Source organism: Marmota flaviventris, chromosome 8 (genome assembly GCF_047511675.1).
Source record: "Marmota flaviventris isolate mMarFla1 chromosome 8, mMarFla1.hap1, whole genome shotgun sequence".
NCBI lineage: Eukaryota > Metazoa > Chordata > Mammalia > Rodentia > Sciuridae > Marmota > Marmota flaviventris.
This window is the reverse complement of record NC_092505.1, coordinates 52,672,871-52,697,667: the sequence shown is the minus strand read 5'-3', so window position 1 is coordinate 52,697,667 and position 24,797 is coordinate 52,672,871. Positions and strand designations below refer to the sequence as shown.

Sequence of the window (24,797 nt, the reverse complement as noted above, 5' to 3'; positions counted from 1 at the left end):
TGGCTTTGAATTTGCAATCCCCCTGCCTTAGCCTCCTCTGCCGCGGAATTACAGGTATGAGCCACTGCACCCAGTCCTTCTGTATTTTGTGGAAATACATATAAATTTACTTTATTTTCTGGACAAATGATCGCATACTATATATGCTATTGTACACTGTATATTTTTTATTTAACTTTTATTCTTCTCTTCATAGTTTTTAAAACTGCTATATAGTATTCCATTGTACCATCATTTACTGAATATCTATTATGAATACTAAGGTTGTTTCTAACTTATTATTACAAACAATGCCATCACAAAAATTTTATATGCATGTCATTCAGCACACATATGAGAGCAGCTTTAAGAAAACCCAAGAGGCAGAACTGCTAAGTTTACCTCCATAGGGATTTTCAATTATCTATTCATACCAAGCAATGCATAACAATGCCCATTTCCCTCATTCTTGCTACAATTAAAAAGCACCACATACATACACAAAAATGAGAAAATACTTCATCTTTACTAATCTGAAGGGTGTATGTACCTTTTTCACATATTTAAGAGACATTTATGTTTCCTGAGTATGATGTCTCTTGGGAACATAGGTGTCTCTAATTTTCCCAGATTTGTTAGTCTTTTTTTGTGTGTGTGGCATTGGGAATTGGGAATCAGGAGCCTCATACATAGTAGGCAAGTGCTCTACCACTGAGCTTCACCTTAATGAAATGACAGATAATATATATATATGTGAAATTAGCTCTTTGTGATGAATTGAAAATATTTCTTCCCCCAGTTTGCCTTGTCTTTCAACTTTCTTTATGGTAGGTTTCACTTTTTTATCTTTGGTACCAGAGAGAACCCAGGGGCACTTAACAACTGAGCTACATTTCCAGCCCTTTTTTTTTTTGAGAAAGGGTCTCATTACATTGTTCCAGGCTGACCTCAAACTTGTGATCCTCCTAACTCAGCCTTCAAAGTCACTGGGATTACAGGCATGTTCCACCATATCCAGCTTTATGATAGTTTTATTATAAAGAACTTATGCTTTTTATGTAGCCGATTTCTATGTAAGTATAGTGAAATATACTGTCCATTTTAATTTTAATAACTCTTAAAATTAACTCTTAAAATTCATGACATCTGCACAGCTTTAGTACTCCCTGAGAAGTTAAACATGCTCATATCCCACAAAAATGATAGGGAAAAAAAATGTTACATTCTAATATGACTGGCACAAAATATTAATTTCTAATAAAAATGCATATGTGGTAGGAAGAACAGAAAGATTAACAGAAAAATTAAAATTTATCTTAAAGCCAACTCTAGTCAAGAAGACTTCTTCAAAGGCAAATAAGTGGTTAAATATATAAATACTGCAACATGGGTTATTTATTTTTTTAGTTGTAGATGGACACAATATCTCTATTTTATTTATTTATTTTTATGTGTTGCTGAGGATCGAACCCAGTGCCTCACATGTGCCAGGCAAGTGCTCTGCCACAGAGCTACAGCACCAGCTCACGGGCTATTTTTTATTGATTTCCTTTTTGGTCAGGGAACATTTCAAGAAAGTTTAAATAACTTTTAATTCAAGGAGTTCCAACAATGTCGACATTAAAACATCAAGTGAATTGTTCTTAGAAAAATTCTGATTTGATAAGACAGATTTTAATCTGTTTTAGACAAATTTGGTTAGTTTCTGACTATACCTCATCTTACCACAATCATTACTCAGAGGGCATTTTTTTTTTTTTTTTTTTTTTTTAAAGAAAAAACTAAAATTAGCAGCAGAATTAAGATCATTAGTCTCTAAAACTTCACAAATGAATTTAGTGCTTCTGATTTAACTTTCAGGGGCAAGAGAGCAAAATCTATATACATTCTATTACTACCCACAAGCACAAGGAAAAATATCAATACAAAATGATAGTACAAAGAAATAAACTCATGGTTGTTTCAAATTTCAAAACATGAGACATTGTCATATGACTCTCCTATAGCAAATTCCTTTTTTTTTTCTGGAACAGCACTTAACAGAAGTATGAATTTCCAAAAATTAAGAAAACAAATTTGTTTTGGTACTGCGGATTGAACCCAGAGGCGCTTAACCACTAAGCCACATCCCCAGCCCTTTTTTGTATTTTATTTAGAGACAGGGTCTCGACAAGTCACTGAGGCTGGCTTTGGCTTTGAATTTGCGATCCTCCTGCATCAGCCTCCTGAGCCCCTGGAATTACAGGCTTGCTCCAATGCACCTGGCCACTAATTTTGATTTTGACAGTGGACACTATGGTGTGAAAAGATGTAAACCCAAAATGTTTTCAGTTGTCATTTACAGCAAAGAAATGACAAGAAAGAATGTTCTGGCAAATAACACCAGCTACTCCATTCTGGACCCAGTTTCTGATCATCCATTCAGTTCTAATGCTCCTAAACTGCCAATCCATCCCACTGGTCTAATCCCAACTTTTTCTTTATGCATAAAGAATCTAGTTTCCTTTCTGTCAACTGAATTTTAATTTACTAGAAAACTCTCGATTTAACTTTGATTCTAATCCATTTTAAGATGAAGAAAATGCTATAATGCTCAAAATTTAATTAAATTGGTATGGTAGATATATTTCAAGTGCTCTATAAATATAAGGGAAAGTAACAAGAAAATCTAGACCCTATATTCTACATAGATTCCTTAACTACCTGATATAGTATAATCTTTGTTTTGATTATTCATGACAAAAAACGAGCAAAGGCCATAAAACTTTTTCCTTTTTTTAAAAAGAATGGCACTTCAAGACTTCTTGGCTTGGTGAACACATCTGTATATACAAAAGGACTGTTAAACTTAGTACATGTTAGTTATTAACAATGAATAGGGACCCTTTCTTATCACTGAGTTTTATAGAAAACACATTTGTATATGCTTCCTTTTAATCACATAGTCTTTAAAGATAATAAGTATGCTTAGACAGCAGAGATTAATGTGAAATTTATAAAGATTCTATGACAGAAGAGAGCTTCACAATCCAGCTTTACTAGAAGACATTCCTTTTACCCACATTATTTGGTGTATCTCTGAAACATCTGAAAAATACTTTTCTGTGAATTACTAGGCTGTAGAGAATGAGTACTTTTAGATACATTACAATTTTCTTTAGTAGAATTTGATATCTTTTTTCCGTTCGCCGAACTGTTCAACTGGATTTTAAAAGAAGGCTGCCAGTTTTCATCTCTTGAGCCTCTTCGAGGTTTTGGATGCTCTACATCAGTCTGCTTTTTGAAGTTTCTGTCTTTGTAATTCTTCTGCCCATTTAGTAAGTTATGTGGAGGTGAGGATGTAGTACGTAACTGGTACCCATCTGGGGATCCTTTTTGCCGATTTGGCTTCATTAGTTCTTTATCCACCTCTTTCTGCAGTTGTAACGCTAATAGCCGGTCTTGTTCTTCTTGTTTGTGTCTCTCAAAAAGTAAATGTTCCAAATCTATCAGTTTTTGGGTAAAATTCATTTCTGTTTCCTCTTGATCTGAAGAAGATTCCGAGAATGTTTTCTTCCTTTTTAAAGAAAAGCATGAATCTCTGACTGCTTCAACTGAAGATTCCTGGCTTTTTCTTTTCGAAACACCTTTACTGTCTGGTTGGCTAGACTCTGTCTCAACTGGGTTGTCTCCAATTATTTGTATCATATTTGATGAAGTACGCCCATTCTCTGTCTTGCCACAAGGCTTAACTGTAGCTTCTTTAGAGTAGGGAACTTTGGTTTTAGGTCCTTCATACTTTATGACATATAACTCTTGATCATGATTGTTTGATCTTTTGGCTTTTCCTTCAAGGCACTGTTCTGCATCATAGACACATAACCATGGCATAGGTGACTCTACTGAAGACTTTGTACCTTGTTCTTGAATTTCAAGGCACATTTGAGGAGAAAGTGTTGGCATATCTTCTTCAATTTCTGTATCTTGCCCTGTAGGGCTCTTCATATCACTTCTGTCAATTTCCTGTAGAAAACAAAAATACTGAGTGTACAAGGGGAAAACACCAAATCATAATATATATCTAATAACACAGCTGAATATTTGTTAAGTATCACTAACAAAGTATTTCTTCCCTCCCTCTTTTTTTTTGCGGTGCTGGGAATTGAATCCAGGATCTCTGTGTGCTATGCAAGTTCTTTACCTCTGAGTTACACCCTCAGGCCTACTTCTTTCTTAGTATAATTGTTAATTCTATATTCCAGTTTAGATTACAGCATTAATTCATTTTCACCCCATGGAAACCTACAAATCAAAACTCACAAACTAGATTCTATGTATGGCCAAGAGCTGGCATCAGGATGGTCTGAACTCTTTCACCTTACAAAGGACTTCTAGTCTGGGGCTGTCAGGAGCCTCTCTGGACAGAAGTTATGAGCACATCTTTAAGTCCTGAGTAAAGGGGTACTGTACAGTTATTGTACCCCGCATACATTGGGCTTACCTCCACTTGGATAAGGAAGGTGTAAAAAAGGAAGGTGTGGCTCCAGGAGCGGCCATGATGGGATGGGGTTGAAATGCACCCACCTGTTCCTTTGTAATCCTACCCCTTTGCCATTTTGGGGATAGAATGTTCCATGGAACCTCACCTGTGTGTCCCCTCTATAAGAATAAATAATTCCAGTGACTCGCTCTCTTTCCATGGACCCTTAAGGTCACAGAGCCGTTCCCGGATTTTGAAAAGGTACTTTTGTGTGTTTGCTTGCTTTCTTCAGAGTTTCCTTAAGTTATTGGAATAGTCAAATTTTGTGAACCCAGTACAGGTCACCAGCTCAGACAGATGGCAATATGGGCCTTTTAAGCCACTTTCTGCACTGTGGACCTTCCTTTTGGCATTTTGTTAAAACTTCTAGACAGACATCTTCTGGGAATAATATTTTCAAATATAAAAATTAAAATACATAGTCTTACAAAGGGAATTAATTTATACTGTAACCCAATTATTAAAATGTTAATAAACCAGGGCTGGGGATATAGGTTGGTTGGTAAAGTGCTTGCCTTGCATGTACACGGCCCTGGGCTCAATCCCCAGCACCACAAACAACAACAACAACAACAACAAAAACAGATAAAATGTTAATAAACCAAATGTTCATCTATTGACACATTAAATAAGAGCTAGTAGCAAGTCTATTGTACTATCAAAGTAGAGATGATTACAAATAATATTTCAAGAGATCTGTAACAAATATACTGTGACATGAAAATAGCTGCATTTTCTATTGATAACAAAGTCACAGATACTATTACTATGGTTGTTGTCTGCATCCAAAATTAAAAGAAATATTAAAATTATAAATTAACAAAATACATACTCTTTCTTCCATCTAGACCTTAGGTTAAGAACTCTTGCTTTAGTCAGTATAATTCTTCTTCTCACTTTTAGGTTTTAGGTAAGTCAAGACCTAGGATTAATTTTGACAATGGGAAAGCCTTAAGAAGAAAGGCTTTGAGGAGAATGTGCCTCAGAACAAAGAATATCTTGTTTGTGACTTTTTATCTATTCTTTTGCCTATTTTGCTTTCCATTTATCCTTCCTGATAGCACTTTTTTATGAACCAATGTGGATGGAATTGGCCAGACTAGTCTAGACTGCTTACCTCATTTTGCTGTGAATACAACAGTGGGGGAAAATATCCCAGTCCTACAATGCCTCTTCTACAAATCCTCTGTTCGTGTATGAGCAGAACTGTCAGTTGAATTCTTCCCTCTACTACTTACTTCAGAGACTTGAAGCAAGTGTCTTAACTCTGTGCCTCAGTTTTCTTCTTTCTTTCTTTTCAGCAGTTTAGGGCCTCACCCATGCTAGGAAAGCGTTCTACCAGAGTTGGACCCCAGCCCTTTTTATTTTATTTTGAGAAAAGGTCTTAAGAAGTCAACCAGGCTGGCCTCAAACTTGTGATCCTCCTGACTTAGCTTCCTGAGTCACTGGGATTATAGGCCTGTACCACCATTCCTGGCTATTTTTTGGTACACAGTAAATGCTCATTGCATGTTTAGTGGTATAAAACCACCTAGATTTTTTTTTTTTTTTTGAGAAGGGTATCGGGGATTGAACTCAGGGTCACTTGACCACTGAGCCACATTGCCAGCCCTTTTTGAATTTTTTTAAAGTTTATTTTTTTTTTAATTTCCTTTTTGCATTTTTTAAAGACAGGGTCTGAGTTGCTTAATGCCTTGCTTTTTGCTGAGGCTGACTTTGAACTCTCATTCCTTCCGTCTCAGCCTTCCAAGAAACCACCGAATTTTTTTTAAAAAAACATTTTTTTGTTTTAGTTGTAGTTGGACACAATATCTTTTTTGTTTATTTTCATGAGGTTTATCTTTTTTGTTTATTTTCATGAGGTGCTAAGGATCAAACCCAGTGCCTAACATGTTCGAGGCAAGTGCTTTGCCACTGAGCCACAACCCCAGCCCTCTCTGGTTCTGTTTACCTGGAAATCTGATAAAGGTGAAATGTCACACATATTATTAGGCTATATGACTTAGTAAAAAGGGCCTGTGATCAATGACCTACCTGCCTCTGTTCTAGGATTAAAAGTGTTCTAAGCTCGAGGCTTCTTTTCTAAGTGACTTATCATTCTTTTGACTGGGTATGTTTCTTACCAGGACCCCAGGAAGCTACACCCACAGGCTGTTGCATGCTTTGTTTCCCATCTTATAATCTTCTATGTGAAGCTGGTACCAGGTATAATTCAGTTTTATGAGATTCATTATCTAGGTCAAGGATCAGAAAAATATGGCCCATGGACTTAGCCTGCTGCCTATTTTTATAAACAAAAGTTTTACTGGAACACAGATAAGCTCATTTGTTTACATTTGGCAATGGATCCTTCCAATTACAACAGCATGATTGGATAGCTGTGACAGACTGTTTTGATCACAAAAATTAAAATAGCTCCACCTGGTCCTTGAGAGAAAACATTTGTTGATCCCTGGGTTTAGGTAAGTCTAAGATAACTAGATGACTATAAAAGGATATTCCATTAACTATAGTGCTTTAAAAAAAGTTAGGAAACCATAAGTAATCTATACCATCAGTAAATGTGCCTAATCAAGAATGTCTTCAGCATTAACATACCTTAGATGTGGAGTTTCTCCTGACTTCTTGTACAACTTCAGACTGTGTTGCTGATCCAAATAGAGATTTAGGTGACAAATACCTTTAAAAAAATTATCCAAGTGTGAATATTTTGAAAGACGAGTAGCATATACTCAATATGCTAAAGCCAGATTAATTATTTATGCCCAAGACTGTTCAGTTTACTCATTAGCTGATTTGTCAAAGTGTATTTCACCTCCTGATCTCAGGTATTTTGGTCTAACTCTAGGACAAAACTTAAAACTGGGAGTATTACAGGGCTGAGGGTATGGATCAACAGTAGAGTATCAGCCTAGCATGATTTAAATCCTGTGTTTGATCACCAGCACAGTAAAAACAAACAAAAATCTGACATCGATATTTTAGTGAAAGAAAGAAAAAAAAAAAAAAAAACAGTAAAAAAGGAAGTAAAAATAAAAAATAAATTTTTTTTTTTTTTTTGGTTCTCGGCGGACACAACATCTTTGTTTGTATGTGGTGCTGAGGATCAAACCCGGGCCGCACGCATGCCAGGCAAGCGTGCTACCGCTTGAGCCACATCCCCAGCCCTAAATATTTTTTAATTCTTGAAAAAAATGTAAAAGGTTGATAGCATTAAATTATGCAAACCCTTCCCAAATTTACAGAAACAATATTTTAAGTATGTTAGTGTCTTTGCATATCAGAAACTGTGGTTATTTACTCCATTCCCCCCACCCCCTTTGCAGTTCTGGACATTGAAACCCAGGCCTTACACATGCTAAGCAAGTACTCTATCACTAAACCACATGCCTCTAGCCTCTGTTTACTACATTTTAATCTCTATTGAAAAACAATTCATGATTAGATTCTTACCATTATATAGTTTTTATACCAACTACCTGCTTACAGACACGCAGATGTTAACATATGTCAACATAATAGCTAATCCCTAAATTTCTAAGAGTCTATTATAGGCTGTTTGCCACTAAAAATATATAATATATAATAAAATGGAAAATGGTATAAGTAGGGATAAAAAAGGAAGATTACAGGTTGGTAGGTTTATTTTTTAAACAGTAAACTAATCACACACATAATTGTAATAAAATTTAGCAGAAATCTTCCAAAATGTTGATTGTTTTCAAGTGGTGGTAACTTTGGGTGATTTTTAAAAAGTAGCTTGGAAAAGAGAAAAATCCATTAGTTAGGAAGTATATCAGTATCAAGATATTAGAGTTATATGACAGTTATTTCAAAATTCCTAAGAGAATAAAATGTGATCAAATATATAACAGAATCAGTAAAGAGTCATTAAACTCTTCCAGTTATTCTTTATTTATAAAATAACAAGTAACGTATCAATACATGCTCATTGCAATAAACAAGTAAAGGAAATATATATATCAGCCCTTTCTATTCTCATGTGCTTCCTCATATGTAACTTTTTTTTTTTTTTTCCTTTTGATGCTAGGAATTGAGCCCAGAGCCTCCTTCATGCTGAGGACCCGTCTCCCAGTAAGGAATCCTTTATTGGTGACAGTTAGTACATGTCAAATTTGTACAATTATTGATCCCCAAAAAAGAGCTCAGTTACTTATCATATTACTGGTCCACAGAGTTTGAAAGTGAACCAAGTAATTGCAGGAATGAATGAAATCAATCCTGCTTCTTTTAAAACATATTTTTAGTTAGCTGATATGACACATGCTATCCCCAACTCCAAGAACCATGGTGGTTCTATACAGGAATCAGCTAATCTACCCTTCAGATGAACTGGATTTCCAATATTCTCCCTGAAACAGCTTTTGTTTCTCTTGAGTTTATTTTCAAAATGCCTGCATGAAGCAACCTGAGTAATCTGATAAAGAACTGGCAGATTCTGCAGTATCTTGGCTCAGTTACTCCTCACCAACCACTCAAAAATTCTTTTTTGTCATTGTTTTGCTTGTTTGTTTTTGCTGAACAAATGCCTTGGGCAAGCTCTCTTCCAATGGGAGGCAGCCTAGTCCTACTTTCAGAGCATATAGCCCTGTAATCCAAGTGACTCAGGAGGCTGAGGCAGGAGTATAGTGGTAAATTTGAAGCCAGCCTGGGCAACTTTGTGAGATTCTGCTCAAATTTAAAAACAACAACAACAAAAAAGGTGTGGCGGGGAGCTGAGGTACATGTAGCTGATTGGTAGAATGCCCCCAGGTTCAATCCTCAGTAAATCCCACCTCCCTCCCAAAAGAGACATATAATCTTCTGTGATTCCCCCCACCCCCCGTCTTAAAGATCATTACAAGGAAGAATATGGTGGGCATGGTGGCACAGGCCTGTAATCCCAGTGGCTCAGGAGGCTAAGAGAGGAGGAACTCGAGTTCAAAAGGCAGCCTCAGGGGGTTGGGATTGTGGCTCAGCAGTAGAGCGCTCTCCTAGCACGGGAGGGACCCAGGTTCGATTCTCAGCACCACATAAAAATAAAGGCATTGTATTGTGTCCATCTACACCTAAAAAATAAATATTTTTTTTTTTAAAAAAAGGCAGCCTCAGCAATGGCAAGGCACTTCAGCAACTCTCAGTGAGACCCTGTTTCTAAATAAAATACGAAATAGGGCTGGGCATGTGGCTCAGTGGTTGAGTGCCCCTGAGATCAATTCCTGGTACAAAAAAAAAAAAGAGTATTTTGCCTCATAAAATAAATAGTTTTACAAGAGAACAGTTAAAAAATGTAATACAGGGCTAGGGATGTGGCTTAAGCGGTAGCGCGCTTGCCTGGCATGCACGCGGCCCGGGTTCGATTCTCAGCACCACATACAAACAAAGATGTTGTGTTCACCGAAAACTAAAAAATAAATGTTGAAATTATCTCTCATCTCTCTCTCTCTTTAAAAAAAAAAAAAAAGTAACACATCATAATTATGGGGAGGGGATCCTGACTAGAAAGGAAAAGGGTACCAAGGGTTACCTTTTATAAATATTTTATATCTTAATCCAGGGGATGATTTATATACATGTAAAAATTCACTAAATACATTTAAATTAGTGCACTTTAAAATATGCATACCATACTTCCAAAAGTTTTTAAAATTTACATTACCATGAAAACCCAAATACTTACCACCTGGGTTTAAAGGGAAAATGGACTGGGGATGTAGTTCAGTGATACAGTGATATCCTGGGTTTAATCCCAGCATTGGGGGGGGGGGGGGGTGCGGAGAACCCACGACCCACCCCACAAAACCAGCCACGTCTCCAGAGAATGTCTTAAAATATATTTTTAGTCTTTCTTCTCCTTTTTTCTCTCCCCATTTTTTTTTCATTTCCAAATTACTAATGATGGTGGACATCATTTCATGTGCCTACAGGCCACTTATACTTCATCGAAGAAATGTCTAAGTCCTTTGCCCTTTTTTAATTTGTGTTGTCTTTAGTTGTTGAGTTACAAGTATTTAATGTAATATTCTAGAGACTAGACCACATCAGTTTTTATTTTTTTGGTAAGAGAAGAGTCATGCTATGTTGCCCAAACTGGCCCTGAACTCCCAAGATCAAGTGATCTTCTTGCCTCAGTCCAGTTGACTACTTGGACTACAAGTGAGGTACCATGCCTGGATCCATTTTCATAAAACTTTTTTGGTGGCGCTAGGAATCAAAGCAAGGGCCTTATAAATCTTAACCATTCACTCCATCACTGAGCCTCGCTCCAAGGCCCTCAATTGTTTTTAACTTTGTTTGAGCTTTATCAGTTTCTTGATGTCTGTTTCTAAATTCATTACTTGGTTTAGTCTTCTAGTAATTTAAAATTTTTAGATACATAAAGATTCATAAGTCATATCCTTAAGCTGTTTCTAAATTTGTCACTTGGTTTATTCTAATAATTTAAAAGTCTGTATTTCAAAATATATTTTTAGATAAAGATTCATAAGTCATATCCTTAGGCAATATATGTCAAAATGAAACACCTATCTGTTTGCCCCCCATTCCCACTTCTGTTAATGGGGATTGAACCCAGGCCTTGTGAACACTATGCAAGCACTTTGCCACTAAGCTACATCCCTAGCCCTGCTTTTCCTATTTTAAAAGATTTTCTTCTGATTTCTACTTTGCATATCAATCATCAGTATTAATAATATTGATAGAACCACACTTTTTTTTTTTTTTTTCATTTAACAGCAACCACCTTATTTAACTCTCCTTTCCAAAAGTCCTCCCATTCTAAATCCAAAATTTCAACAAATTTTGGAAGGAGATGTGAGTTACCTGCACATATATACTAAGCTGAACCAGAAGTCCTCACATGGTTTTCAAGACCAGATTGTGGTTCTTAAACTTTTTCAACTATGAATTTTAGCATCGGAAGCCTTATGTCCTCACAAAACCATCAATTCTACCTATTAAGTGATTCTACAGGGCTATTATAAGGAAACTCATGCCATCCTTGATTACTTTATTCATGGTTTTTTTTTTTTTTGTTTTGTTTTATAAAAGTAGCAAAGAAATACTATGCATAAACTGGGAAAAAAAGGAGAGGGAGAAACTCTTTCAATGAAGATGAGCCTATCTTGGACTAGGCTATTTTTACTTGAATTTAAACTATGAAGCAGAGGAATTCAACTGGTCATTTTGTGGAAATCCAACATGCAAACCCTGAGCAAACTAGACAAACAGTACTAATCTACTAAAATAGGTGGCTGAGTAAAAAGCATGACAGCTTTCACATCTCTCCTGTGCTAGCTAGGAATGACATGGCAGTAACTAATTTCTTTTCACTTTACATCAATATCAGTCTGTCTTTAGTGTTTTCATAAAGAGCTCATGAAGAAAACCTTAATTACCAGTGGTATTATTTGAACAAAAAACACTAATACTGTAGATGGTCAACAGATAATTGATTATGTCATATTCACTTACTTCTGAATATTTCCAATGTTTTTTTGTTTGTTCTTATTTTTCTTTTGTGACTTGGTTGTGACTGGATCAGATTTTCTGGAATTCAAAGGAGAAGCCAAGGTACTCCCCTCGCAGAAATTATTCTTCAACAAGAAAAGCACAAAAGACATAATTAAAAATAGCTTTATGAGAAAATAAGCTATTAATTACACCAATTAACTCAGAATTCACAAAATGTTTCCAGAACTACATTTAATTTCTATATATTCTTTGAAGAATAGTGACCATACAAAACTCAGTATAGTCAGCTCTCCATTCCTGTACCCAGGGATTCAGTTGATCATGAACTGAAAATATTTGGAGGATTCCGGGTATGGTGGTGCACGCCTGTAATCCCAGCAGCTTGGTTAATCTATCACCCAGCAATTTCTATTCCGAAGTGTATACACAAATGAATTGAAAAAACTACTTCTCAGGAAGGTAATTATGTAGAAACCAATGCCCAATGAAGTATCAGTCACAAAGTGAATAGATGGAAACAACCCAAATGTGTATTATTAGATGAATGGATAAACACAATGTAGTATATACATGTAATGGAATATTACTCAGCGATAAAAGAAACGAAGTTCTGTACATGTTATAACATGAACTGTGAAGCCATTAGCAAAATGAAATGAAATAGAAAAAATAGTATATGATTTAAACTGTATAAAATATCTATAGGGCTAGGGTTGTGGCTCAGTGGCAGAGCGCTTGCCTTGCACATGTAAGGCACTGGGTTCGATCCTCAGCACCACATAAAAATAAATTAAAAAATAATAAAGAATTTGTGTCCATGTATAACTAAAAAAAGATTTGTTTAAAAAAATATCTACAACTGACAAAATCATAGAGAAAAAATGTTGGGCTGAGGCTGTGGCTCAGTGGTAGAGCGCTTGCCTACCATGTGTGAGGCACTGGGTTAGATTCTTAGCACCACATATAAGTGAATAAAATAAGGGTCTATACATCTAAAAAAATATTTTAAAAAGTACACCAGGTTTCCAGGAACTAGGCAAAGGGACATTTGTGGAGTTATGGATTCATGGTTGCAAAGTCTGTTTGGGATGTTACAATTTTTGGAAATAGTGGTAGTGATTGTTTAAATTGTGAATGTAAGAAATGTCACTGAAATGTAAAATTTAAAAAGGTTAAAATCGGGGCTAGGGTTGTGGCTCAATGGTAGAGCACTTGCCTACGATGTGTGAGGCACTGGGTTCAATTATCAGCACCACATAAAAATAAATAAATAAACAAACAAACAAATAAATAAATGGATGGATGGCTGAATAAATAAGTAAGTAGTGTGATTATTAAAAAATGTTAAAATCCGGGGCTGGGGATGTGGCTCAAGTGGTAACGCGCTCGCTTGGCATGCGCAGGACACTAGGTTCGATCCTCAGCACCACGTAAAAATAAAGATGTCGTGTCCACCGAAAACTGAAAGATAAATATTAAAAAATTCTCTCTCCTCTCTCTCTCTCTTAAAAAAAAAAAAAAAAAGTTAAAATCACAAATTCAATATGGGGCTGGGGATGTGGCTCAAGCGGTAAAGTGCTCGCCTAGCATGCGCAGGGCACTGGGTTCTATCCTCAGCACTACATAAAAATAAAGATGTTGTGTCCACCAAAAACTGAAAAATAAATATTAAAAAATTCTCTCTTTCTAAAAAAAAACCCCACAAATTCAATAATGAAAATTTATGAAATATAATAATATTACCCGTGAACTTAACATATATAAATCATTTTTTAATCAGTCCCTAAACACACAATGCCTACATAATAGACTCCAGTACCATTGAATTTTTATAGTCAAAGAAGATCCTGGAACTAATTCCTTGCAGATATCAAGGGAAAACTATATTATATAAACAAAACCAAGTTCACCAATGTTGGTCTAAATTAATCCATTCTTACTGTACATTATGAAGCATTAAAAGGTATAATACTAATCTCACCAATAATTTCTGAGGATTTTTCTAATAAAGTGTTATATAATTATAACTATTTTATAGGAGAAATTTTAAAGAGCTAAGGATATATCTGGAGTAAAAGTTTTATAGAAAAATAACTCTGGGCTTTAAGGGTATATCAATAAATATCATATATATTCACTTATTATAACTAGTCTCATAAGTTTCTTATCATACTACTGGAAAAGTTCACGATTATTCACCACTACTAAACCTTCATATTAAACCAAAAATTTTTCTAAAATTACTCTCATATTGCTATGTGAAAACTAGGATTACAACAAGACACTTGAAAGATGTTTTACAGATAACTCCAAATTCTTCTCTTTAACATATTTTCTTCCCTGTTCCATTTATTATTCCATTCATCAATGTTTTTACTTACTTTCCTGATCATATAGTTTTAAAATGTATTCTACTCAAATTTAGAAAAGAAAGGATATGTAAAAAAGGGCAAAGCTGGGTGGGGTGGCACACACCTGAAATCCAAGCAACACTGGAGGCTGAAGCTGTAGGATTGCAAGTTCGAGGTCAGCCTCAGCAACTTAGCAAGGCCTGAAGCAATTTATAGAGTCTCTGTCTCAAAATGAAAAATAAAAAAGGGTTCGGGGTATTGTTCAGTCGTTAAGTGCCCCTGGGATTCAATCTCTGGTAACAAAAAAGAAAAGAAAAAGAAAATCCAGGTTTATAATACATTATTTAAGAAACAGACTGAAAATGCAGCTCAGTGGTACAGTGCTTGCCTAGTAGACATGAGGTCCTAGGTTCAATCCCCAGTACCACAGGAAGAAAAGAGGAAAAAAAAAATTAAGCTCTTCACTTTCAAAAACGGATCCACATCTATACAAAGAAATATTATTCTTTTAAAACCACTACATATATATCTTAACACAACTACAAAAATCTTTAAGATCCATCAAGTGAAAACACATAAGAAATAAAACAGTATGACTCACCTTCAGGTGAATAAGTGGAAAAGTTTTTAAGAAACTGTTAATAAAGTTGCTTAGCACCTCACTAAATTGCTGAGGCTGGCTTCGAACTCATGATCCTCCTGCCTTAGCCTCTTGAATCACTGGGATTATAGTTGTCTGCCACTACACCCAGCCCAAAAGTTTTTTTTCTTTCTTTTTTAAAGAGTAACGTGGATCAGGGATGTAAGGTCAGTAATAAAGCACTTGCCTATCATGGGCAAAGCCCTGGATTCAATCTCCATAACAGTGGGGGATTGGATAACTTTATAATGTATTATGAGGGCATGTGTGGTTACAATTATGTAACAATAAATAAAAATACACTTCCTATAACAAAGTTTTGTTATTTAAAAAGTTTTGTTTTAAATAGAGCAAAGATATAGCTTCTAATTATAGTAAATGCTTCATCTTCAACTCGATGAAAACCACATGGTCAAAGCAACTGAAATGTTAATACTTCAAAGTTCTCTCCTAAAACTTACAATGTTAATGCTTAGCTTTCTTGCCAGTTCTTCATCATTTTTTAGTTGTTCTTCCACTTCACTTCGCCTTTTCTCTGCCTGCTTTTTTTCCTCTTCTTCCTCCTCTGCCAATAATCTCTGTATATATTCTTCACTGGCTTTGTTTTCTTCTTCCTCACTGGCTCGTCGCTCTGCCTCCACCTAAAAAATGATTAATAGAGGATAATTCTTCTCTGAACTTAATATAATTTGCAGTGTTTCCTAATAAAAATGGTAAAAGAAAAAACTGGTAAGATCTAAATATTTCAAATGAAATACAAATCTGGGGAGGCAAAAAACTACCGAATAATTCAAGAAGGCTCCCTCAGTTAGTCCAACGAAACCTTGATCAAAGACCCAAAACCTTTATCTTCAGTCCTTATCATAGTTTCTATTATACTGCTACACATTTATGGACATTCTTTTTGGTAATACTTTTCTCAGTTGACAGAATGTCATGTACTAAGATAAACCTAACTTTCTGAATTAAAACCTAGGAAAGGGGATGGAATAATAGAAACTGACTTATACTAATCAGGGCCTATCCTTGAAATTAGGATCAATCCCCTAACAGTGGGCAGGAATAGAACAAATATTGAAGAAGTAACCATTACAAGACACACAGAAAAAACAATTACTGTCTTCAAGTGGAAGAGTTGAATTCCAACTCACTTCCTAGGACCTACAGCCACCACACTGACAGTTCAAAGGATTTGATTCCAAAGTAAGTTCTTCACCTAATTCAAACAAATGAGACATGAGGGAAAGTTTGTTGAAGGACTTCTGTGTTAAGTTTTCTTGCTCTTAAAGAAATGCCCAAAGAAGACACTGCTTCTTTTCTTCTGCATGTGGTTCTATTGCATCTGAAGTTTGAAACTGTACAACCATCTTGCATTGGCCTGATTTTAGAGCCAGCTCACAAAAATTAGCAAAGAAATGGAGCTGGAGCTCCCGAAGAAACCAACCTTGAAGCCCATAGCCTCTGAAATTCCAGTTAATTATAATTTTCTAGCTTTGTCTGGTGGCACACACCTGTAATCCCAGCAGCTCAGAAGGCTGAGGTACTAAGCAACTCAGTGAGACCCTGTCTCTAAATAAAATATAAAATAGGGCTGGAGATGTGGTCAAGTGCCCCTGAGTCCAATCCCCAGTACTCAAAATAAATAAATAAATAAATAAATTCTTATTGCTTTAAGTAGTTTGAATTTGGGGCTGGGGATACAGCTCAGTTGGTAGAGTGATTGCCTCACATGCACAAGGTCCTGGGTTCCATTCCCAGCACTACAAAAAAAAAAAAAAAAAGAAAGAAAAAGTACTTTGAATTTTCTTTTCAGTTTTTGCTGCACTGGGGAGAGAACCCAGGGTCTTGTACATGCTAGGCAAACTCTCTACCACTGAGCCACAACTCCAGCCCTATACTAATTATTTAAGCAAATAAAATTATATGTAAAATCTGAGACTAAAAACACAGCAGAGAAAATTTTCAAAAAAAGATGAATTATTTAGCACCTACCTTGCTTATCTCTTCTTCATATTCTCTTCTTAATTCCCCAGGTTCACTTAACAGACGAATGGGCTGGTAGTCATCAACTAGTCACATCAAAAAGAAAATAATATTATAGGCAAATAGAACTTTATGGCTAATTTTGGCCTTCCACTAAACTGTATTAGTTTAAATATATAAAATTAAGATAAAATGCATCATAAGTAGCTCCAGCAATAATATCTTCTTTTGGGATTCCATTTTAAAATGTCAGAAACTTTTTGGTTCCAAATAGTATGTGAATATATAATCCTTAATTCTTCCTCTAGATACCATTACAATAACAGTAAAGGCACTTAAAAAATATATATGTAACCCCACAACATTAATGAGATTAGGGAAGGGGTTGTCTAGTCAGTAAACAAATGTTAACCAAGTTCAAGAAAATGGGAAGCCAATGAAGAGATGACTAATGGAATCCTTGGAACGAAAGGCTATAGTTGAGGTCAAAGAGAATCTACCCCATATCTGCCCAGAGAGTGGCTCAGGCCCAGAAATATAAGGCACAAAGGAATCCAGAGTGACAAAGTGTGGGACTGAGGACAGAAGAATTCAAAGTTTATAAACTCAGAAATAGAATACTTTACTTTAACCCAGAGAAAAACCTTTTGCGCCCTGGCAGCTACAGCTGGCAAAGTACAATGGCCAGTTTCCATCTGCAAGACCCCAATGTCTGCCAGTCACCAGTCCCTTCTATATACATGGAGCTTTATTCCAGGATCTCATTTTAAAATATGAAACCCAAACCAAGGATCACCGGACATGAGAAATAAATCTGTAGGATTAAAGAGAAATACTAAGCTATATAAAAAGGGGGGGGGGGGCGGGGGGAGGCGGAAACCACCTTGGAATAACAAACAACAAACAATTCAGGAATAGAAACTATAAACTAAATGTATATATGTATGTGTATCCCCTCAGCAGAGCTGATAAGAATTTTATTCCATAAAAGAATAAGATACTATAAAAAGGGAACATCTGTAAAAAGCTATTCCTGCCAGGCATGGTGGCGCATGCCTGTAATCCCAATGGCTCTGGAGGCTAAGGCAGGAGGATCCCAAGTTCAAAGCCAACCTCAGCAATGGAGAGGCACTCAGCAACTCAGTGAGACTCTGTCTCTAAATAAATACAAAACAGGGCTGGGGATGTGACTCAGTGGTTGAGTGACCCAGAGTTGTATCCCTAGTACCAAAAAAAAGAGGTATTCCTTATAGGGGTAGCTTACTTATAGAGACAGTTACTATCCAACTCTAGTGGACTACTGTCATCAGTAAAGTCAGGCACACTGCTGTCATATTTTTCTGCTTTCCCAAGAAAATCTAGAAATCCAGGTTTTCATATGAAATCTTCCAGCTAATTAATTAATGTACCAGGGATTGAACTCAGGGGCACTCAATCACTGAGCCACGTCCCCTGCACTATTTTGTATTTTATTTGAGAAAGGGTCTCACTGAGTTGCTTAGCACCTCACTGTTGCTGAAGCTAGTAGCTTTGAACTCTCAATCCTGCCTCAGCCTCCAGAGCAGCTGGGATTACAGGCATTTGCCATCGTGCCTGGCAAAATCTTCCAATTTAAATACTGGTGCCAGATGGGTCACAAAAAATATGTCTGCAGGCTTCATATGATCAAATAGGCCAGAAGTTTGCAAATTAGTAGAGAAATGTAAAACAGTGATATAACTCCATAATAAACTGAGATGAGGTATGCTAAATTCTCATTTATTTTAGCCATTGAGGAAAATCCATGAGACAACAAAGGAATACATGGGAGATACAAGTTTAAGTCTCCTTAAAACAGGAAGGGCTGGAAACTAAGCCTAGGTAAATAAGAGGAACAACATTTCTATTACAGCACTTCTAATAAAGGAGAATGGGATATATTCAAAGAGGTAGTTCTTTATCAGCTGTTATAAATTAGGGGTTGGCAGATTTTTTTCTGGAAAGGACAGTACAATAAATATTTTGTCTTGTGGGCCATATGGTCTGTCACTCAATTCTACCATTAAAGTTCAAAAGCCCCTATAGTCATAGATAAATGAACATAGAGCATGCATTTGAATAACACTTCATTAGGAAAAAAGGTGAACCAGACATGGTGGTGCTTGCCTGTAGTTCCAGTGACCTGGGAAGCTGAGGCAGGAGACTCACAAGTTCAAAGCTAGCCTCAGCAACTTAACAAGATTCTGTCTCAAAAATAAAAAATAAAAGGGCTGGGGATGTGGCTCAAGCGGTAGCGCGCTCGCCTGGCATGCGTGTGGCCCGGGTTTGATCCTCAGCACCACATACAAACAAAGATGTTGTGTCCGCCGAAAACTAAAATAAATAAATAAATGTTAAAAATTCTCTCTCTCTTTTAAAAAATAAATAAATAAAAATAAAATAAAATAAAAAATAAAAAGGACTGGGGATGTAGTTAAATGTCCCTGGGTTCAATCCACTGTCCAAAAAGAAAAAAAGATCAAAGTCAAGTCTGAAAAAAAAAAAAAAAACCTACAAAAATAAATAAAGAAAGTCAAGTCTGGCCTGTGGACCATAGTTGAATAGCCCCAGCTGAGACTATCCCTAACTATTAAAGTTCTCAAGTAAAATTCTACTCTGTAGGGCTAGGGAGGATAGAATTTTAAATGATTATAAATACTTGGGAAAAAAAATTCACTTGAAACCAAGTATGTTGCCCAGGTTTGTAATTCCCACTACTGAAGCTGAAGCAGAAGGATCACAAGTTTGAGGTCCTAAGTAACTTAGTGAGACTGTCTCAAAAAACAAAAAGGGGTTGGTTTAGCACCCCTGGGTTCAATGATTGCCTCCCCACCAAATTATATGAAAATACAAAGAATCTAGAATACCTGATAAAAAAGAACAAAGTTGGAGAACTATCATACATTCATTCAAAACATTCTATACTGCAAAGTATAATAATCAAGACAGTGTAACATCAATATCAAATCAACCAATAAATAAATTGTATAGGAAAAAAACCTACATTTTTTAGAAAAAAAAATCTTCTCAATAAATGTATAAGAAATGATGAATATCTACAATGAGAAACTTTATCTCAATCTTGATCTCACAGAATACTCAAAAATTAACTTAAAATGGATCACAGACCTAAGCATAAAAGCTAAAAATTACAAAGCTTTTAGGGAAAAAAAAAACAAAAAACCCAGGAATATCTTTGCCTCAGGCAAAGTCACAAAAAGTAATAATCATAAAAAGAAAAGTTATGAATCAGACTTCATGAAAATTATAAGTCTCAGCTTATGAAAAGACATAATTAAGAAAATGAATAAGCCAGGTACATACCTATAATTCCAGCCACTTGGCAGGATGAGGCAGGAGGATCTCAAGTCTGAGGCCTGAGGGACTTAGGGAGACCTTGATTCAATATAAAAATTTAAAAGGGCTGGGGGTGTAGCTCTGTGTTAGAATGTATGAGGCATGTGTGAGGCCTTGGGTAGAATCCCCAGTAGAGGGGGAAAAAAAAAAGCAGAAATAAAAAACAAGAGCCTAAAGGAAAAAGCAAGAAAATGAATAAAATTGCCAATAAGCCCATGAAAAAGGACTCAACATCATTTGGGGAATGATGAAAATACAAATTAAAAACTATAATGAGGGCTGGAATTATAGCTCAATGGTAAAGCGCTTGTGTAACGTGTGATGCCCTGAGTTTGACTCTCAGCACAGCATATAAATAAATAAAATAAATGTAAAAACAACAATAAAAAAAACTATAATGAGATGCTACTAAGAACTACTAGAATGGTTAAAATTAAAAAAAAAAAAAAAAGAACTATACCAAAGGTCAGTGAAGATGTGCAAAAACCAGAACATGGAGATGTTTGTTAGGATTATAAATGATAACATTTTAACGAAAGATATGATAGTTTCTTTAAAGAACAAATAAGTGCCTGTTCTATGACTGAGCAATTCTACTCCTGAGTACTTATGCAAGAAAATGAGAATATATAATAACAAAAAAACTTGTATGAAATCTTCTCAGCAACTTTATTAATAATAGTTAAGTCAGGTGTGGCAGCACACACCTATAATTCCAGCAACTGAGGAGGTTGAGGCAGGAGAATAGCAAATTCAAAGCCAGACTCAGCAAGTTAGTGAGATCCTGTCTCAAAATAAAAATAAAAAGGGCTGGGGATGTGGTTCAGAGATTAAATGTCCACAGTACCAAAAAAAAAAACAAAAAACAAAAACAAAACTGGAAACTTTGTACATCGCTAATGGGAATATTAAACAATATAGCCACCACTGTTGAAAACAGTTTGGCAGATCCAGCAATTCCACACTTAGATATATGGTCGGCCTGCTGTAGTCACTGGCTCTGCATTTGTGGATTCAATCAATTCCAGATTTAAAATATTCAGGAAAAAAACTGTATTAAACATGTATGAACTTCTTTTTTCTCATCCTTCCCTTAAACAATACAGTATAACAACTATTTACATAGCATTTGGTATTATAAGTAATCCAGAAATTGGTTTAAAGTATATGGGAGGACTGGCTCAGTTGGTAGAGTGCTTGCCTACCATGTACAAGGCCCTGGGTTCAATCCCGAGCACTACAAAAACAAACCAAATAAAGTATATGGGGGGTGCTGGGGTTGGAGCTCAGTGGTAGAGTGCTTGCCTAGCATGTGTGAGGCCTTGGACTCAAATCCTCAGCACCACATAAAAATAAATGAAATAAAGGTATTGTGTCCAACTACAACTAAAAAATAAATATTTAAAAACTAAATAAAGTATATGAGAGGATGTGCATGATTATAGGCAAAATACCACACCATTTTATATATAAAAAAAAATTGAGCATCTATTGTTTTGGTATCTGAGGGAGAAGAAAACCAATCTTCTGATATCAACAGATGACTATATACACAAAAGAATAAAAATAAGTATTCAAACAATTACTTGTATATGAATATTCATATCAGCATTATTCATATAATCAAAAGATGAAAAAAATCCCAAATGTCTATCAATGGATGAGTGTAATACAATATATCCATGTACCACATAGATATATAATGTAATACAAGATATCCATGGAAGGCCCTCAAATGAAGTACATGTTACAAAGTACAAGAACCTCAGAAACTGGGTGAAACAAGCCAGACACAAAAGATATTGTATGAGGTTATCACAAACCTGAGAGCAGGGTAAACTGGGGGAATTCATTGCTTAATCGTTAGTTTATGTGGGATAATGAAAAAATTGGAGAGCCCGGGTTGTATTCAGTGGTGGAGCACATGCCTAGCACATGTGAGGCACTGGGTTCAATCCTCAGTACCACATAAAAATAAATAAATAAAATAAAGGTATTGTGTCCATCTACAACCAAAAAAAAGTTTGAAAAAAAGTTTGGAAGCAGTGGTGATAACTACCTTGTGAACATAATTAATTGCCATTAAATTATACATTTAAAAATAGTTAAAATGGGCAATGGGGCTGGGGTTGTAGCTTAGTTGTAGAGCTGGCCTGGCATGTGTGAGGTACTGGGTTCAATTCTCAGCACCACATATAAATAAATAAATAAATGGGCTATGGGGATAGCCCAGTATTACAGTTCCTGCTTAGCATGCACAAGGTCCTCAGCACAAGAAATAAAAGGTTAAAAATTTTTATGTTATATATTTTTCACAATTAAAATAAACAAATAAATATATCAAAACCCATTTAAATTGAATGCTTTAGCTGGGCACAGTGAAGCAGGCCTATAATCCCAGCTACTCGGAAGACTGAGACAAGAAGATCTCACAAATTCAAGGCCAGCCTCAGCAACTTAGCAAGGCCTTAAGCAAGCCTGTCTCAAAAAGGGCTGGGAATGTTGATCATTGGTTAAGTGCCTCCTGGTTCAAGTTCAATACCTAGTACAAAAAAAAAAAAAAATTGAACACTTTAAATGGATGAATTGTATGGTATTTCAATAAAGTAGTTTTTTAAAGACAACTATTGCTTAAAAATGTTTAAAAGGGCAAATTTTGTTAATTTTTTTTTTTACCATAAATAAATAAATGGCAGGTATACCAGAGCACAGGCACCATATTCAAAGCCTAGACAGAAAACACTGAAATGAATGATTTATTGTTCACATTAGTAGAAGTAAGATGCTAGAGTTAAGTGTTTGGTTTGGGGCTCTTAAGTCCACAGTATGGAGGGTTTTGATTTAAAATGACTGAACTAGATGGGACTAGTAATAGAAAGCTATTTTAGGTGTGCTGTATGCTTTAGAGAAGGGAGTAGACACACAATGAATGGAAATGTACAGATTGCTAACAGAGAAAGTAAAAGTATAAGAAATATTAACATAGAAATCAGTCGTTCCTCCTGTGGTTGTTGTATACTAAACCTTTGCTTATCTGTATATATGTATGTGCGTGTACACATACATTATGTGTGTATATATGCGATTTTCTTTCTTTCATTTTTAACACAAACAGCAATCGAACACAGAGCTTGGGCATTTTAAAAATGGACAAAATCTTGCTTTTGACTTTAATCAACATTTTGGGTGCCCACAAAATCAAAACCTTCAAGAACAACTTAGGCAAATACTAAACAGATTTTTTTTCTCTCTCTCTTTTCTTTTAAAATGGAAAAATGGTGACTCAAGTTTTTTGTTGCTGGGTTTTTTTTGGGGGAAGGGGGGTGCCGGGGATTGGACTCAGGAGCATCTGAACACTGAGCCACATCCCCAGCCCTATTTTGTATTTTATTTAAAGACAGGGTCTCACTGTGTTGCTTAAACCTCACTTTTGCTGAGGCTGGATTTGAACTCACCATCCTCCTGCCTCAGCCTTCCGAGCCGCTGGGACTCAGGCGTCCGCCACCCCGCCCCGGCATGACTCAGTTTTAAAAATATTTTGGATTAGCCAATTAACATGCTCGGTTTTACTCACCAATTTCCTCCGATCCTTGCCCAGAGATTCTACGCTTGCACTCCTTTGGATAGTGTTTTTGAATCGTTTCCCATAGTTCCATATTGATAAGAGAATTTCTACGGGTATGATACCGAGTCCACGAAGAGACCCGGCGGCGACAGAAGGGACAGCACAAATTTGCCTTTTCGACAGTCGACTGGAAGCACGGATTACAGAGCGTGTGGTTACATGGGAGGGTTACGGGCTCGATTAAGATTTCCACACAGATCTGGCACTGGCATTCCGACAAGGAAGGGATGGCGTCCTTGGGTAGAGCCATTTTAATATGCTAATGAGGCCTACTCAACATCAACACCTGAAAGAAAAAGAATCGTCTTTTCAGCGAACGACAGAGAAAGCAAATAAACAGTAATGTGTTTAACACTATGTCCTGCAGCGAACCACCATTCGACAGTAGGAGCTTCAAACAGGGCTTGAAGCAAAGAGACGCTGTACAGGTCAGGTAACCAACAATAAGACCTTGCAAGGCGGTGACTCTCTTCTTAAGACGAACGTCCAAGAAAACAAATGAAGGTTTTAGTAGGAAGAGCAAGGCTCCTAGGAAAGAGCACCACCTCTGCGGCAGGCAAGACACGGGGCTCCGACGCAGCGGAAAGTCCGCGCCAAGTGCCCCTCCTCCCCCTTACCAGGTCAGGAGGCTCCCGGTGGCTCCGGGGCTGACTCCGGGCCACGGCTGAGAGAACGCCGCTTCCGCCCGGACACCGGGCTCCGATCGCAGGACTTCCGTTTTACCGCTGCTGCGGGTGCTGCCCGCGAGCCACCGCGATCCAGCTTTAGGCGGCCCAGCGCAGTGTCCTATTGCCCACGGCCTGACACGCCCCTCACAGCTCTTTTGTCAGGAACAAACCCTATTCGCAGCAG

At 36.5% G+C, this 24,797-nt stretch overlaps 1 protein-coding gene across 2 annotated transcripts; it reads right to left on the bottom strand.

The window, feature by feature from the left end:
• Positions 1-486: 486 nt before the first annotated feature.
• On the bottom strand, positions 487-24,797 carry Rnf168 (ring finger protein 168). 2 transcript variants are annotated; one of them, XM_027936005.2, is made up of 7 exons: positions 24,563-24,797; positions 23,895-24,231; positions 16,955-17,031; positions 15,424-15,603; positions 11,972-12,093; positions 7,097-7,178; positions 487-3,981 (listed from the first exon to the last, which is right to left on the bottom strand). In XM_027936005.2, exons 2-7 carry the CDS (start codon positions 24,193-24,195, stop codon positions 3,043-3,045), a joined length of 1,701 nt encoding a protein of 566 aa, XP_027791806.1. In that variant the 5' UTR covers positions 24,196-24,231; positions 24,563-24,797; the 3' UTR covers positions 487-3,042. The 2 variants fall into 2 exon arrangements, with proteins under 2 accessions (XP_027791806.1, XP_071471317.1); XM_071615216.1 differs by lacking the exon at positions 24,563-24,797 and adding an exon at positions 24,396-24,415.

Excerpts from the sequence above, each read along its gene's own strand:
- Rnf168 (XM_027936005.2), bottom strand. The coding sequence starts at position 24,195 with ATGGCTCTACCCAAGGACGCCATCCCTTCCTTGTCGGAATGCCAGTGC. Across the intron at positions 17,032-23,894 it reads GCAAGGATCGGAGGAAATTG|TTGATGACTACCAGCCCATT; the intron begins GTGAGTAAAACC and ends TGATGTGACTAG. Across the intron at positions 7,179-11,971 it reads AACATTGGAAATATTCAGAA|GTATTTGTCACCTAAATCTC; the intron begins GTAAGTGAATAT and ends ATTTTTTTAAAG.